Source organism: Syngnathus typhle, linkage group LG20 (assembly GCF_033458585.1).
Source record: "Syngnathus typhle isolate RoL2023-S1 ecotype Sweden linkage group LG20, RoL_Styp_1.0, whole genome shotgun sequence".
Lineage (NCBI taxonomy): Eukaryota > Metazoa > Chordata > Actinopteri > Syngnathiformes > Syngnathidae > Syngnathus > Syngnathus typhle.
Genome location: NC_083757.1, coordinates 5093440 through 5111841, shown reverse-complemented (window position 1 = coordinate 5111841; position 18402 = coordinate 5093440). Strand labels below are relative to the sequence as shown.

The 18402-nt window shown below is 41.1% G+C and overlaps 1 protein-coding gene and 1 long non-coding RNA gene across 2 annotated transcripts in view; one reads left to right on the top strand and one right to left on the bottom strand.

Annotated features, from left to right (window-relative positions):
* Window positions 1-8056, bottom strand: part of LOC133144287 (uncharacterized) — a 113556-nt gene extending 105500 nt beyond the window's left edge. Inside the window, exon 1 of the long non-coding RNA XR_009710638.1 lies at window positions 7948-8056. This is a non-coding gene — a long non-coding RNA (uncharacterized LOC133144287). The remainder of the gene's footprint in view (window positions 1-7947) is intronic.
* adgrb2 (adhesion G protein-coupled receptor B2) overlaps window positions 977-18402 on the top strand; it is a 55973-nt gene continuing 38547 nt past the window's right edge. The window contains exons 1-4 of the mRNA XM_061266725.1: window positions 977-1868; window positions 13746-13826; window positions 14821-15009; window positions 17191-17352. Of these exons, the coding sequence (XP_061122709.1) occupies window positions 986-1868; window positions 13746-13826; window positions 14821-15009; window positions 17191-17352 (1315 nt within the window). The 5' untranslated portion in view covers window positions 977-985. The remainder of the gene's footprint in view (window positions 1869-13745; window positions 13827-14820; window positions 15010-17190; window positions 17353-18402) is intronic.

Here is an 18402-nt window from a genome sequence, read left to right as displayed (position 1 = left end):
CAAAATATTTCCTAGACTAATAAAAAAGCGTGTAAAAAAAACAAAACAAAAAATTAAATATCTGACTGTTGCTTCTTATTTTAAATATAACAGCCTCAATTTTGGGGGATAAAAAAAAAAAGCATCCACCAGATTATACAGTGTCGAGTGATGTGACCGTAAGCCTGAATTTTTAAAAGATGCTAAGGCTGCTAAGGGGTGTGCATGTTTGTAAGTTTTTGCAGTAATTACAGAGCAAGGAAAAGTGCTTTGAAGCTATCAAACTCAAGTGGGGCAGGAGTCTCGAAACCTTTGCTCTCCCACATGTCCTCCCTCACACTATCATTATTTTTGACCCACTTGACAGTTGCAGGTGATGGGAAAGGCTCACTGTGTACACCAAATAGCAAATTATGGGCTGGATGCTGAAATATTTCAGCACTAAAAGAGTATAAATATTTATGCTTGTCCGAATTTTCCTCGTATGGTCCTCCAACTCCAAAACCAAAAACAACTCAATTTTTTTAGGGTGCAATCAAGGTGCTAATTGACATATTTTTAATATAATTTAATTAAAAATAATTAATTTTTTGTAATATTTCTAATTGACATTTATTAAATTGTTCCAATTTAAATGACACTTTTAGCCCAAATATTTTCTTCTACAAAGCAGTATTGATACTAAATTCCCTTCCAAATATGTGCTACAGTAAATTCATAAAAAAAAAAAAAAAACTGCTGCGTGTCATGATGGACATGAACATGGACTGACATCCATTGTACATCGCCCAAGGATTACATAAACAGCAAGTGACGGGAGAACCTAAACAGAAACACAAGCCATATTGGGCCGCAATCCTCCATGCTGATGTAGTGAAATTGCTGCCAATTTTACAAATGCATGTCTAATCCCAAAATGATTTTTTTCAAAACATAATATCTCTGCCCGTGTGGCTAATTCCAAACGCCTTCTCGCTCTTTTCTCTCGTAGGACGAATGTCATAGGATGAACACTGCTGGCGGGGCGTATCTGTCTGTGCTGTCCTCTCTCCTGGCTGTGCTCGGGGCCCTGGCTGCTGCGTCTGCCCTCGCTCTGGCTCCTCTGTCCGCCCTGGCCCATGTTGCCTACGGGGCCTCCGACGTCGTACCCAGCGCCGGGGTAGCCGGACCCCCGTCGCCCATCTCGTGCTCCAGCTTGGTGGCCGGGGTGCTCTATGGCTCTTTCTCCCTAAGGGAGCTTTTCCCCTCCAGGGCTACGGGGTGCTCCTGGTCCCTGGAGAACCCGGACCCCACCAAGTATTCCCTCTACCTCCGCTTCAACCGCCACCCATCCATCTGCCGGACGCATTCCCCCATGCTGCTTTCCCTTGATCACCATCTGGCCAATCAAAGTTGTCCGCTTCACTTAGAGGCGGCCTTGGCCCGAGATCAGGAAGTCATTGATCTCTGTAGGAGCCAGTCCAACGAGGATGCTCCTTATTCCTTCCTGCAGTTTGATAAGAACTTCGTCCAACTATGTCTCAGCAGACATCCGGCCGCCGACGAACCTCAGGTATCCACGGATTTACTGGAAATGAGGCTGGTGGAGGTGCTACTCATCAACAACGAGAACTCGAGTCAGTTCACCTGCGGCGTGCTCTGCCGATGGTTTGAGGAATGTTTACGAACGGGTTACCACAAGGAAGAGGGTGTTCCGACCCGGGACGGTTGCGGGTTGACGCAAACGGGCTGCATCTGTCCCAATCACAACATCATGCCGGCTTCTATCCCACTGATACCCGAGACGCCTCACAGTTTCAGCAATGGCTCGGCGGTTCCTGATGACTGCTGTGTTACTGAGCTGCATTCCAACGACGCCATCGCCATCGCGCCCAGAGACGTCCGACAAGGTAAGACTAGAAGACCATGGTCAAAATGTCCTTATGCTGTATTTCCTCCCAGGCACATCCATTTTTTTTTCTAAATGCAGCGCATAAATTTTGTATGATGGCCTTTAATTAAGATAATCAGCTCAAAGTGGACCTTCCGAGCCCTTCATCAAAAAGATTTGCTAATCAAGAGTTCAGCCTTCTGATCTATATTTTAAAACCCAACCTCCCTTCCCTTCAGGCCAGGAAGTGTTATTCCGAGCACATTGCTTGACATTCTGCACATTATCATGTGTGCACATGCGTGGCCAACTGATTTTTTTAGGACATGATGATATTTGACAACCATGCGCATACACATGGTCGTTCATCCATCAATGCATAAAACAAGAGGAGCGGAATCAGAGTATACACAAGAATGGACATGGACATATTGTGTTTTCAAAATAGATTAGAATATGTACGCCTACATACATCAAGGTGTTTTAAGATCCTAATAAATCCGCCCAACACGCACTTTATGGTTCTTCGTCAACGCTAGCTTCTCGATGAGTACCGTATTTTCCGCACTATAAGGCGCAGCAGATTATAAAGCGCACCTTCAATGAATGGCCCATTTTAAAACTTTGTCCATATATATGGCGCACCGGATTATAAGGCGCACCTTCAATGAATGGCCCATTTTAAAACTTTGTCCATATATAAATCCAACTATTTGGACACGCCTGCCGTAGTGGATGAATATTGGTCCATAGATAAGGCGCACCGGATTATAAGGCGCACTGTTGGCTTTTTGGGTCGGGTTTTTAGGTGCGCCTTATAGTGCGGAAAATACGGTTTCTCACTCGTATCCCCTTCCCACTAAAACAAATGGAAGGAAAAGTGCATGTGTGAAAGAGGCTGTCTGAGGCAAGGGGGGGATTAGTATTCTCTGCTCATGAGCGATGGTTTTCTCTCTGACCGGGATCAGCACTGAGCCTCTTTATACTCAGGGAAAAGGCCCTTCCACACACTGCGCTTACTTGCACACACACGCGTGCTAAGAAACTTGATCTGTGCGTGTGATACATTCGTGTCCTACAATGGATTGTTCAACCTTGGCTGTATTTTGTGAGCTTGTTGACGCAATTAGAATCTGTCAAAATTGAGGGCTCAACAAATTTTTCTTGGTGATGCACAGGCTAATGAGATGCAGGATTAGGCTCAGAATACAAATTGGGTCTTAAAATTAGGAACAGTAATGGTGGCTCACGTTCCCCTCCCAACGTTTTTGTCCAAATCAAATACTCTATTTTTCGCACTAGGATTACAAGGCGCACCTTCAATGAATGGCCTATTTTAAAATTTTGTCCATATATAAGGCGCACCGGATTATAAAGCGCATAGAATAAATAACCTTGCTCAAACGTTGATGCAATCACAATATAGTAACACTCGGAATATTGAAAACAATATATCAATAACTCAACGTTGCTCAAACGTTAGTATCACACAACACACAAAATGAACACGGAAAGCTTACTTTAATAAATTAGTCCTCATCCACGAATCCATATTGGTCCATACGTATATAAAGCGCACTGGATTATAAGGCGCACTGTCGACTTTTGAGAAAATTGAAGGTTTTTAGGTGCGCCTTATAGTAGTGCGGAAAATACGGTATTTTATCTCAAAGTTACACTCACAACAACTCAGACTGATATTCATACAAAATGACAGACATGCCATTGGAATTTGAATGGTTGGAAGTTGAAGACTGAATATTTTCATGCAGTCACGCAAAGTGAACTTCAACAAGCGGATGGACACACACATGTCCACACACATGCACAGTAAATCGCAGGACCCTGGGGGATAGCATCACATCATGGGCACAGGTGCACTATGGGATGCAAGGCTATTTTCTACAGTTAATCGATCACATGAAAGCACTAGAGCTTGACTAGGAGTCAGCGAGCCAGAGACTGATGCGGAGTGTGTGCGTTTGAGAGAGAAAGTACGCAACGTGGTCATACATCTCCGTATTTCATTGCCATCCAGTTGCTCTACAACTTCTCAAGAGCGGCAAGAGCCTCATGAGATATACTGCGTCTCCTAAGTTATTCTGTCATCCACTTTACGCACACCTGAGCTGAGCACGCGTGTGAGGTCTCGGGGGGTTGGGTAATGTGGCCCACTGGTGCCTTCAGCAGGCATCATCCTTCTTTGCTGACATGTCACTCCAAATTCCAGACTTCGACTTTCCATCCCATCTATGTGTTCACCTTTGGATGTCATACAATTTTCATTCGGGGTCAAATTCAGAAGCAAGTTTTGAATCACAAATCCTATTGGATGATAATAGGACAGCGCACCTTCATAAATATTTGAGCTCATTATGTTGAGTTGATTGTGATATTCATTACTTTTATAAACGGATCTAAATTAAAAAAAAAAAAATCTGCCGAAAAAAATCCCCAATTGTTGTAAACAACAATATTCAAGCAAAATTACTAGAAATAAAATATTTGACTTACGCATTGATCCAAATTAAAAAACTGCCCTAAAAAAAATCCCTAATTGTCGTAAACAACAATATTCAAGCAAAATGATCATTTTTCTCCAACATTTACAAATAAAATATTCCATTGCTGCTAACATGAATAATGATAATCACGATGTATTAGCATGATATAAGGTCACTTTATTTCCAAAGTAATTCCACTGAGCCCAAAAGTCCTCCATTAATAAAAAGCTCTGCAAGGAGGATTTTATAATCATCATTTATCTACGCTGTTGCCAATCTTGCTCACAGTGCTTAGCTGAGCTCATCCCATACCTAAAGTTTAATTCACCTCTCTATCCTATTTAATCTTGGGAGCTGTGAATAAATCAGCCAGTGATAAATAGTCACTGCGAGACTCCACGGTAAATTTGTTTAACTCGTTTGTTTTACATCGTGATGAGAAAAAGATTACATTTGCGGTAAAACAAAAGAGATTCAATAAAACAAGTATGATACTCGGGTGGCCATTTTATGTTCGCAATCAGTTGACCACCTGAGACCACATGCGTGTGCAATCAGACAAGCGAGAAGATTGCGCAAGATACCAATTTACACTGGCAGCCATTTTAGATTTGCAATGGAATAAAAACTAAAACAATGTTTGTTTGCAAACATTCAATTCTTCAAATCTGGCACCCACCAAAATACGTCCTTGACGTTAAAGTGACACTTGAATCCATGAAAAGTCTTCCCAGGGAGCTGATTTGTGTTAATCTGCCGTGACGTTTTGGGAATCTATTTGCCAGACACAGCCTTGCGCGATAGACAAGGGCTATTTATCCTAATACAGGGAATGGGATCGCTTCACAAACATACTTGCACATAGACATTTGTCAATAACTGCCAGCCGCCAAGCATGACTGCGTTTTGTTTTACTGGTGGTAGCGGGTGTAAATTTTCCACAAATATTTACGCATCACATATTGCACGAAACTGTATTTTCCGGACTATAAGGCGCACCGGACTATAAGGGGCACCTTCAATGAATGGCCCATTTTAAAACTTTGTCCTTATATAAGGCGCACCGGACTATAAGGCGCACCATTAACGCATCATGTCGGATTTTTAATCCAAATCAAATCATTCTCCATTTTATCTTTTTTATTTCAACTTCAGATGCAACAAATCACTTTAAAAGCACAAAATAATGATCCATAGTCTTTTTGATTGGTGATTCATAGTCTTCAGTGGGCCATTGATGATTGATTTCATGACAATGCTTCGGGCCAGTTTAAATTTAGGAATTTGGTCCACATATAAGGCGCACCAGACTATAAGGCGCACTATCGGCTTTTGAGAAAATATTAGGTTTTTAGGTCCGCCTTATAGTCCGGAAAATACGGTACTACAAACTGGCACTGCAAATAAGCGCCAACTATAATTGACACTGACGTGTAATTGTTACTGGAGAAAAAAAAAAACAGATAATTGCCTGGAATGGAGACGTGTGTGTACATCAAGCACTAGACTGCATCTAATGACCAAATCTCGGTAGACAATGACCGCGCAAAGCCGTCCGCTCTGTGACAGACTGGTGTCCTTGCTAAGTCAAAGTTACTTCAAAACAAATACGACTTCCCTCGTCTCGCTCTCTCTGCCTCTCGTTCTCATTTTGTCACTGCGTATTAGCGTCACCGGCCGGTGTGTGGCAATTAAATGTATCCCAAGGCAAAAAGGCCCAATTTAGAAATCATTACAAGACAATGAAATGCTATCCCTTGAGTTGAGCTGGCTGGTGTGTTGGGTGACTGGATCGGTGGGTGGTAAGGCGTTTTTCCCCAAAGCTTTCATACAGTTTTACTCAAGCGTGAGTCTCTGCTTTGCCGATACATCTCCCATGGAGCTGTGAAAGCTCCCCTCCATTCTTCCACCTTCCAACTCGAGATGATATCATCTCGGTGGAAATGTAACGGACCAGCGGGGGTGATGCGACACGCTCTTGTGTTTGTGTGTTGGTTCTAAACGAGATGAGCGGCGGGCTATGCAGGTGAAAGGGGCGATCAATCATGTTTTCAAGTTCCCACCCCCGCCTCACAAATGTCCTTGACAGTGGGAGTTGTTTTGTGAGAGGAATCGAACTATGGGGAGGTTATCGCCTCAGCCATGCGAGCTGTTTTGTAATCAGTTTGATCAGTACAATAAAAGTCCGTGATACACGTTCACTGAAACTATAAATAAAATGTATATATATTAATAAATAGAATCATAAAATAAATCAATAAAACATTATACATATATAATTTCATTTTATTTTATTATTAATTTATTATTACCAATATACATATAATTTTATCTTATTTTATTTATTTTAGTATGTTTGTTTATTTCGTAAAAGTTCCTACTCCTTTTCGAACAGTGATATACAATATATATTATATATTGTTTGTTTTTATTGTTTTTATTCATTAAATCCTGTTCGAAATAAAGATTCATTCATAATTTTCTAGAATATGTATCTAACGGAAAGAAGACACACAAAGTCCATAAAGACATTTTAAGTCACAGGTCGTCACGGCACCTTCAGTAACAGATAGGGAAAGACGTATTGATCCAGAAGATTCTCTCCAAGCTTAATTGTATATTTTAGCTTTAAATAATAATCCCTACCCTTTATTTAATAGTCTTCAAAATGAGTCGAGTAGTCTCCCATCCTTAAGATAACCAAATCCTGCAGAGCTCAGGAGAAAAATATTGTTCCATCTACCGTACTAAACTGCACTTTATTGTGGTATCAGCCATATCAAAAGACAAAGTAGATCCAAAATGCTGCTGGCAGGCTTTTAACAGCACTTAAAAGCACCCTTTGCTGCCCTTCACTGCTTACCCATGCAAGTTTTACAACTGATTTCACTGCCTCATTTAAAAAGCCCGCATCGGCGTGGCCTTCTCCTTACAACGGACTCTCCCTATGGTCCGTGTATCTTCACATTGTTCGTTACTTCATGCATTATGGGCTGCCAATCACCAACAAGGAATACAATTAAAGTTCACGACGCATGTCACAGCACGAATAAATAAAGAATGACACAAATAAGCAATCATGGTGTCTTTGTGTTCTGAAGGGAAAGCATAAATTCAAGTATTCTTCTTTCTTGCTGAAAATGCGTTTGGGATTTATTGACATGGCGGTTTACACTAAACCTTAGTTATAGTCTTAACCTTGATGCCTTCTTTTCCGGTCAGCTTGCCGCAATTACTTTGACGCGTCTGCGGTCCGTTCTTGTTGGGGAAATGGATTTTAGATGGTGCATTTTGGTGGAGCATGAGTGCCAAGTTCCTCACGTGGATCAATAATTTCTATTGATGGATACACACTTGGCAGCGAGCCTTTGGGAATCTGCATGTCAAATCTCTACAGTTGGCTTTTAAATTAAATGCTTATCTGATAGATACAATTGAAGATTGGCTTCTATGTATTGTTGTCAACAAACTTTGATATCGCTTTAAAATATTCCTGCGCAACCATTCAAGCCCTCAACAATAGCAACAGCATGTGTCAGACATTTTTACATTATTCAACAGGTACACACATATTTACGTAACACACGCACTTACTCAGTTCCCTGACGGGACGGATGTTCAAGCTTGGGAGTTGTTATTGATCGACACTCGTCAGCATGTCCTCTACGACAAGCGCTGTCCCTGAATGCACTGCAGCGAGCCTGTCAGAAGAAGAGATGGAAAAAAAAATAGTCAGAGAAAGATGGAGAGAAAAATCCTGTATCGGCTTGAAACTTTAAATAAACAGGGTGAACACTTTCAGATATTAAGGAGCACCAAATTATGAGGCGTTTTGTTTATTTTGCAAAAATATTATCAAGATCTTTTCTTGTCCCTTCTTGCAACTTTCATTTAAGATTATGAGCAAGGGCAGAATTGCTGCAAGTGAAGGGCGAGCCTGATGATGATAATGATGAAGTATCTAGCCACCCGGCTAACGAGAGCCCAGATCTGCCTGGAGTCTGCCTGCTATGCAAATTACCCTCACACAAGCAATGAATCAAAGACGTAGCAAAGCAATGTTTCTCTTCACAGCACTTTAGCAAAGCCATCATTCACAAAAGGACACAGCAAAGGCGTCCACACCCGACACAGAAAAAGCAAGTTTACACTCATGCTAATCGTTTCTGCATAAGAGAATATTAGATTGAATTATTCCGCAAAACTATATTTTATTTTATTTTATTCTATGAGGTTACACAAGCACAGAGTCTAGCATGACAGTAATTTGCTCTAATTGAAGATGAGGCGGGCTCATCTTTTGTTCTGAGAGCTTTCAACAGGAGGTGACCTTTGACCTTTCTTCCTGAAGAGTAATCCAGCATGAGTGTTTTGTTTGCGCCGGATTTTGAACAAAGCAAATGACAATAGCTCCTAAATTCTAAGTAGAATTTCCTGATTAGCATGCATGTTAAAATCACACAGTGTTGCAGTTAAGCCCCTGATGGATTAATAGCCACTTTCACTCAGCAGTCGATAAATGCTTTGGGGAGTTCCCTGCGAGGTTCAGGATAGCTCCAAATATATAATTGTGTGTGTTCCAGTGTTTACGCGGGAACCTCTAACAGGCCTCATGGGTCAAACTGTCACCGCAAAGATGGCTAAGCAGTTGGCCAAGCAGCGGGAAATCAATGTAAAGTGATGAGGCTCCTCTACGTGCACGATATGTCCATTTGCAAGTGTGCACCTTCCGAACAGACAATGCCGATGACCTCACACCATCCGACGTGGTAGAACCCGAGAGCCGAGGGGTGGTCTCGACCACATATACTTCAGGCTCAAAAGGTCAGCCTGGATTTTAAACCATCTGCATGAGCCCCGAGGTGATGTTTGGTGGAAATGATAAGACCCAGCCGTGATGGTTTTTTGCCTTGGGAAGAACGAAGGAGCCCAGTCACGCTAGTGAACCCTGCTACCTTAAATGGGCCCCAGTGATCCTCATTACCCTCTCCCTTGGCACTCTCATGCGCACAGATGTACTCTCACACACACAGATGTACTCTCACACAATCATCATGCCCTCACAGATAGGAAAGAGCAGCACTTGCATACGAGCAGCTGTTGTATCTGCTCATGTGGAAAGCAAAACGCTAGTTTGCTATAGTTTACTCGGGCAGCTGTCCGGTCTTTTATCAGCATGGGGGGGGGGGGGGGGGGGCTTAAAGGGGCTCATTACCACACTGATAGGACTAATGAGGCTCGGACCCTTAGGCTTCAAAATCCAAAACCAGTCAATCGCCATATTTGGAGTGCACAATTTATATTCCAGTACTACCGTATTTTCCGGACTATAAGGCAATGAATGGCCCATTTTAAAACTAATACGGTCCGTATATAATAAGGCGCACCGGACTATAATGCATCATGTCAGATTTTGAATCCAAATTAAATTATTCTCCATTTTATCTTTTTTATTTCAACTTCAGATGCAACAAATTACTTTATAATCACAAAATAATGATCCATAGCCTTTTTGATTCATGATTTATAGTCTTCAGCGGGCCATTTAAGATTTATTTTATGACACAATGCTTCGGGACAGTTTAAATTTAGTCCATATATAAGACACCGGACTGACTATAAGGCGCACTGTCGGCTTTTGAGAAAATTTTAGGTTTTTAGGTGCGCCTTATAGTCCGGAAAATACGGTATTTCCTTTAACAATATTTAAAATCAATAGTCTTCTTGCGCGATTCAAGTCTTAGATCACAAATCATTTTCTACTGTATTATAGCTATGCACTCAAGCTACAAACACACAAACAAGTCATGCTGATGGGAAAAAAAGGGAGACGCCTCAAAGCTTGACTAGCTCCATCTTGGAGCTAATCTTGCTTTTCATTCAATTTTGTTTCATGTCGTGCTCTGGCAGTGAACAGCAAGCAACAGTGGAGCTCAACGTGCAACTGCTGCTATTCCGCTTGCGTCTTTTGCTGTTGAGCACCGTTCGACTGGAATTGTGAGCTGTGATTAGATAAAAAAACATCTGTTCTAAAATATTAGTGGATCAAAAACACCTTTCAATAACAGCAGCTACTCTATTTTTTTTTGTACCGTTCAGTTTACAATAGGAGTCAGAATGATTCCTCAAGTGAAAAAAAAAAAAGTGTAAATTTAAAAGTGTTGCACCAAGTAATGATTGTGGCAGTGACAGAAGATAAAGACAGAGAGGTGAGATGTACGGTTCGTCACGGGGAACCGGTTGAGACCAGTTGAGAAAGTGAAAAAGTCAAGGTAGCAACAGGAAATACTGATTCAAAGCAAGTCAGTTATAAAGAATGGCGGAAAGTGAAAATTGCATTCTGCTTTGTTTTGCGTATCATTTGCTGATCCAAATTAGGTCTTGGTGAATTTAATTGTTTGGAGAGCAAAGTTTGAGTTTCACAGTCAAAGGACAACAAAGCAGACAAAAAAAGTTTCAACAATGCAACTAGGGTAATAAGGAAAATGATATAATGTAATATTCCAACCTGTTTGTCCAATAAGGAAAATGATATGTAATATTCCAACCTGTTTGTTCCACTGTTCCTGATTGCAAACAGGTAGACAGGCTCCGCCCACCAAATATCCAGGTAAATTTATGGGCGGGGTTAGAATGACAATAGGCTTTTTTTTTTTTTGCAAATTTATTATTTATTTCTTCTACATTGGCAATAATGACAGCCTTAAGATTTTTTTTTTTAAATCTGTGCATTATCTGCAAAAATGTTTTCACAACAATAAACTCAACTATCTTTGTCCTGTATATCATTTCAAATCCAAGATGCTTCTGTCTCTCAGCATGGCTATGGCAGGGGGGGTTAAGTTGGAGGGTGCTCTCCATCGCGAGTCATTTCTCCAAAAGCCATTTGCAGCCATGCCTTGAGTGGATGTGCGGCATGTTGTGCAGGAGTGAGGACTCCATGATGGACAGGGCAATTTGCTTTATCTGCTGCCGTTTCTATCTGCAATATAGGTGCCTTAAAGTGTAGAGCACGCTGTACAGTAAGTAGTAAGGCTATATCTCTGCAGTACAGCACTGCATGTTTATTAACACTAAGAGGAAAGATAAAAAAAATAGAGCTGTTCCTTTTCTCTGTTGTATGAATAAGGTAAAACATTGCATGGCCGCTTTCACAATTAGCCTCGTCGGACTGACTGGTCGCTTTCTTTTCCCGGACTAAATTACCTGGAACCTTTATTTATATCAGAGTAATTCCCTTTGGGTTGATGTCAGGAAGGGGATCCGGCTGTAAAAAGTTTTGCTCCAAAAATCTTCTCGGTATAGGACTCTCAACCACGAGATGGCCATGGACTGTCCCCGGTGGAAGAAAGCTATACTGAGAATCCAGTCCAACCCAGCGCCTGGAACACGGACTTTAAACCGATGATGATGATGAGAGTAAGGAGAAGCAAAGTGAGGTTGTCAACTTGACTCATCTCAACCGATGCATGGCCTTCTTAAAGCCTTGTAAAGAGCGAGATTGTTCTCACCTTGGGTTTTCCAAGTGTGTTCAAGCGATGTGGCCTCAGGTTTGATTTCTATGGCATGAGCAGGAAAATGAAGGTCTACATAAAAAAAAAAGAAAATCCATCTAACACGTTGAGACTACAAGTTCAGAAATGACTTTGTAATGTTAGTTCTCGCCTCAGATTGTGTTAAATGCCGCGTCGAGTACCGAATATTTTGGATAGCGTCTGATTACAATAATCAGCTTGTTTTCCTTCCGAGCGCTGAATCAAAATATGTGGAACGTACAACCTCTTGTGCTTGTGTGATATGAATTATGCAAAAAAAAAAAAATAATAATCATGCTCTGAGTTGCTTTTATGGTTTGTAAGCTAAACAGCCATGAATACAAGCAATCGGTTTGTATGTTTGTGAAGCAATTGTATTGGAAATACATTTGAGCGCGTTGACGGGGATTGGGCTCGCTTGCGTTTGTTGAATACTAAAAAGTCATCACGCATGAATGAGCGGACGTGACGGAAATTACAAGAGCATGACCACTGACACGTGCGGTCGTACGGGATCCATGCCAGACATTGTGCTGCTCATGTTGGTGCCACAGAAAACCAAAAAGATAAAAAAAAAATGGATGGATGCCAACCAATTAGTGAGGTGTTCACCTTCATACTTGATGCAGTGGCCGTTGATTTATAATCACTCCCCAATCATCCACTCGCATCTCTTAAATTTCTTACTGACATGATCACGTTGCTATGGCAACACCTGCTTCCTGCAGAGGCAAGCCTCAGCAATTTTTTTTTCTTATTTTGATTTGAAACTCCATTGTGTCTTTTTATCCAATCAAAAATATAAACATTCATTACAATGAAGGAGCCTCTAATGTTCTCTACTGATGCTTGAAAACCTTTCAAAAGATCTCATAAGAGGAAGCCAAACAGGTGGCGATGGGGCGACAAAGAAATGAAACAAAACCAATTTGGCATGAGGAAATAGCCAAAGCTTGCGAGGATCATTGTGTACGTATTTGATTGTGTATGCGGCAAAAAGGCGAGAAAAATACACAGGCAGCCCGTGGGGGGGTTAAGAAAACTCGATTTTGAATCCATTTTGAAAGCACACAAATGACCTTGAGGTCACGGCAGCCGAGGAGACTGTCCTGCACCAATCTAATTCAACTTCTCATATCTGCTTTGGAGCCAGCAAGGAGGTAGTAAGGTAGAGTAGAGTGGATCTATCTGTCCAGTAGCTTATAAAATGTCCATTACAGTCTGCTTCTATCAGTTTGGACCTCCCCAGATGGACTCTGGAATAAATGGAGAGCACCAGAGAGCCATAAACCCAGAATGGATGGACGGCTGGGAAAATTGTCCGTGATGGTCGGCGTTAAGAAAAGTGCGCATTCGTAATGTGAGCCTGCAAACAATGACGCTTTTGAAATATTACCATATGAATTATTTTTGTGTAGCGTATTTAAATCCAAGTTGAGCAAAGACAATCGGAGCTCTCCCCCTGCCCTCCTCCCCGAGATGCTTTTCAAAATGCTTCGCTGCACATTTCTTTGTTCATTCACCGTGTTTATAGTCGTGTTTGCATGTGCCATACAAATGTGTAAGCATGTTTGTGTTGTAGCGTGGGGGGTGGGGTGGGGGTGGGGTCTTTGCCTAAGCTGTTTCTCTGAGGGTGATCTTCTTTGCTTCGTTCTTTGCATTGAGTTAAAAAGCTCAGCGACAGAAGTGACTTCCATCTCGTGTGTATATGCGGTTCGAGCACTGTTGATATCAGCGTGAGTCCAAATATGGGCAATTTCCTTTTTTCCATTGTTTGCTGCACCATATCACCTAATCACACATTTCTCTATATTGATAAAAACAAATTTCAGAATTGCATGTCTTATTTTCTTCCAGACCCAGATGATGATGACTTGAAGGTGAAGACGCAAAGACCAAGATCAGCTGACCAGCCAGGTGTGTTTCAGGCACAAACAGGTGCGTAAGAAGGAGGAAGAAAAAAATAAAAAAATCCTAATTTGCCTTTATGAGCCAACTGTTGTAATTTGTGTAAATGCCACCGAGGTCGACCAGAATAAAATTATGTAACATGACACAATCTATTAAATATAAGAAAAAAATGTCAGGAGTTGATAAGAAGTGAGCCGTGCTTTTACATTCCTAACCTTTCTCGTTATTCATGTTGACATTTTGACCTACATTTGAACGGGTCGACCTGCGCCTATCAGCATACGGTCACACTGTGCGCACACACATACACACACACGCGTGTTCGCTGGTACAACTGTGTGGAACAGAGAGACCCTTCTGTCAGGAAAAACCCCCGGCTCTCTCGTCAACTCCTCTCTTGTGCGTTCCTGTTCTTCCATTCCTCCAGGCATCCAAGATGAGCTTAAACCCTGACTCACGGGTTGTTAATGAAGATGTAATGCGATTAACGGACATGAAATTAATTTGATTTCCACCGCTGCCGCGTGATGACGCCTCTATCAAAGAACACGCGGATTGGAAAACAATTCAGAGAGGACTGGAGCTCCTTCATACTTAATCGCTGCTTTCTAGGGAGGAACCAACAGTTTTGAGGAATTGTACAAACATAAGGCCCGCCATCATTTTATGTGGCCCGTGAAGGCAAATCGCGCATCGAATTCGAATGTTAATATAAAAATAAAATAATAAACATCTGTTTAAAATATTTGAACAGTTTTTACTAGTCTTTGATTTGAAAAAGGCATTTCACACATTTATTTGGGTTGAAAGTCATAATGGCCCACTGAAGGAAACTATGACTACGATGCGGCCTGCGACAAAAATGCGTTCAAAAAATCATTTTTTTAAAATTAAATATATGAAATAAATAAATTTAAATACATTTAAATAACAACATATGCATGTGCTTATATCGTATTTATGGGCTTGTTCCCCAGTCCTTCCTTTAGCTAAGCGTGAGCCTCTGTGTTCAAATCTCTAGGTGACCCTGCAGCTGAGGAATGGTCTCAGTGGAGCGTGTGTTCTCTAACATGCGGACACGGCTGGCAAGTGCGAACACGCTCCTGCGTGTCGTCCCCTTACAGCACTCTGTGCAGCGGTGCCCTCCGAGAGACACGCATGTGCAACAATACAGCTTCCTGTCCGGGCGAACCCGGGATAATAACCTCAGGTATGCACGTGGGTCAAATTTGATCTGCAACCAAATGTCCAACCTCAAAAGCATCATCAGGGAAAAAAAAATACAATTTCTCTAGAATCAAGACATTATCAGTATCTTCTTTCGAAGCATGTTTGGATTTAAGTGCCAAATCCCCGCCTCAAAATTCCAAAAAGGAAAAAAAGAAAGAAACATCTTCCCTCCCTGTCAGTGCATATGCTAATCTTGTTTTTAAAATTTAAATCCCCCAATGCGATTTGTACGTCTAAGTGCCTGGCTTTTCCGTTCAGCGTTGATATTAATATTCTCAGCCGCTTCTTTGATAGGATATTGGCTGCTGTGTTGTTCCAGGTATTATTTTATTATTTGCTATTTGTGTGTGTGTGTGTGTGTGTGCGGACACCCCTGGGAATCGCCCTGATTTGTACCGCAGCAAATTCAGCTAAATTAGGAATGTGGAGGTGGTAGCAAAAAAAAAACATGAATGTTTTTAATGAGCTTGATGTAATTGACTTTTAAAAATACCCCTTTCAACCAAAACAGGATTTTTTTATTTTATCTATGTGCAGAAAACTATGGCAATGAAGTGCAAAAAGACATTTTTGCTTGTTTTTTTTTTTTTTTCTTCCCCAAATTGAAGGTTATTCCGAATTCATTTAGCTAATGGTCTTGTCCTTGTTAAAGCCAACTAGGCAGTAAGTGGTCGAGCAATTTTTTTTTTTCCTCCCTACTCCCGTTCCCGAAAGCATGCAAAGTAAAGTTGTACTTCTGCTTCTGTTGTATTTAGCTCCTGCCATAGATTCAGTGACATTTCAAACACGGGCTAAAATAATGTTGCATTATGCAGTACAAGTCTCCGGGTCAGTGCGTAGTCAAACGATGCAGCGCTAACCATTTACGTAATATCGTCAACACAAGAATGCAAAACTTTCAACTACCTCCAAAAAACAAGCACTTAAATAATACATGCAAATTCCGCTAATGATAATAACTTAATATGACGCATGCGTCTCATTATCGCCGAGTTGCCTCACACGTTAGCGCTAACAAATTACAAGGAGATATCTTAATAATGTATATATAATTAGATTCACATGTTTAATAATTAAACAGATTTTCACGCTATGGTGAGTTGCCATATGCTAACGACACGTAACCTGGGTCTTATTAAAGAAATGCCATCATGGTATTTTAAGTCTGTATTCATTATGAAGGAGGATTGACTTTTTCACTTTGTAATAGAAGCACGAGAGCAGATCTCGAATATATGCAAGCAAATCTCCTTCCTCGTAATCCTCATTCCATTTTTCAGTTCTTGTCACTGTTCTGTTCCAAACATGCCACAAATGACTCAAAGGCATAACAAAAGCTTTTAAAATTCCGACAGCTGCATTGAAAACGATCCCACTATTTACCAGCGCTGCGTACTTTTTAATAGCACAATCGTTCTGTGCCGCAAACTCCTTTTCCTTTGAGCCTTTTATTTTATTTTTTTACTGAGTCGACTTAATTATTTAGGACTATGATTTATTTAGTTTTGCCAACTATCTTCATCCTCAAGGTTTTTTTATTTCCCCCTCTCTTTGTCCAAATGTTGTTTCTTTCTATCAAATAAAGCATCTTCGTCTTCATTTTTTGAACACGCTCGGTTTGTCGTTGCGGCCTATTTCAAAAATGTTTTGGCAAATCCGTTGAATGTTTGCACGCGTTCATTTGTGTACCACTTCGACGTTGGACATTGCGCAAGCATTCCTGCATGATGAAATCGGATCAAGCTGACGCAGCTTGAAGTTAAGCTCAGTGATATAAAGCAACGCAAGAGGAGTCTTGAGGTCACATTCATTATTGACGAAGGTTTTGTGCAACTCCGCCGCTCATTTATTCCGTTCGCATTTATTTCAACAGTCTATTGCTAAAATTAGATGAGATGTAGGAAGACGACTTTGCAGAACACACTCAGAACAGAAACATTTCCTTTCTTAATTGCTTGCTGGAGTGTCTGTTGTAATTACAGTCTTTGTTGACATTAGTCGTTAAGTAATCGTTTGAATTCAATCATGACTGCATTACCGCATGGCTGTGTCCATCCATTGCCAGTTCCGAAATCTTTCATTATCATGAATGATGGCCCCCGCCTCTTACCCCGCCCTCATTTCTCATCGCCATGTGTGTTTCCTGCGTGGCCATTTGCAGTGCATGGACTGTGGCACGAGTGGTCCTCGTGGAGCCTGTGCTCTGTGACATGTGGGCGGGGCTCCAGGACTCGAAGCAGGAAGTGTGGGAACGAAGGTGGGGCCGTGCCTTGCGGATGGCCCGAGACTCAGACCAAACTCTGCAACATTGCAGTGTGTCCTGGTTAGTACCATGTCCATTTGCATGTGCCCGCCAAACCAATCCGATCTCCCCTTAAATTGACTTTTTATGGCTCACAGGATCTCCAAACTAATATTACAAGTTCAATCATTACATTTTGTTGACCCCGCCCGTCATCCCGGCCTACTACGCCCAAGTTTTCATTTCCATTTCCATTCGTCTGCGATGAGCCGTGAGGTGCCAGCTCACTTGTGCACATGCTCACTCAGGCATCCTGCTAAGATTTTGCTTTTCGATTCTTGATGTTGTCTTCATGGTTGGCTCGTTTTGGATTGCGGAGTGTATGTGTGTGTGTGTTCTTCTGCTCGTGTCTCCAAGATTACCTGCTAGACCTGCACCTTATCAATAAGTTGCCGGCCCAATCTTATTCTCGGGTCGAGGGCATCTCAAGAATAGCAATCGGATTCAGACCGGCCATCTGAAACCTCTTTATTAAGCCGTCGTCGATACAAAATGGCTTCATTCCTTCAAATTCTGAACCATCAATGATGGAACTGCTTGACTATTTTCTTTGCAGACATTTAAATATCACTGCTTCTTGAAAGGTGGTATTCTAAGAGGAAAAAAAGTTGCTTTTAGACTTGAGGTACACTTAATGTACGTGCATTAGCCGTGCCCTTTAAAAGACATTTATTTTGAACGTACTGGCATTAAAATGTTTTGAAAAATAACTTCAACTGCAAAGTGTTTTATGACTCCGCAAATCAAAAAAAAAATCTTTATTTATGACTTTGCATCAATGTATTAATGGATGTACGCATGTGGCTCTTGCATATAATTGCATCATTATAACTGGAGCCACTAAATGTGAGTGCTTTTGCGAAGTTATGCTTGCTCGAGCTTTTAACAAATACATGCTGCTTCTCTCTTTGGAAAAAGGCTCTAATCAAACTTATTCTTTGTGACCTTAAGGAAATGTGCGAATGAGGACTATTTTTTTAAATAATTATATAATAATAATTTATTAATTTAATAATATGTGATTAATTTTATTTTAATAATAAGTATATGCTCTCTATAGTCTCATTAATT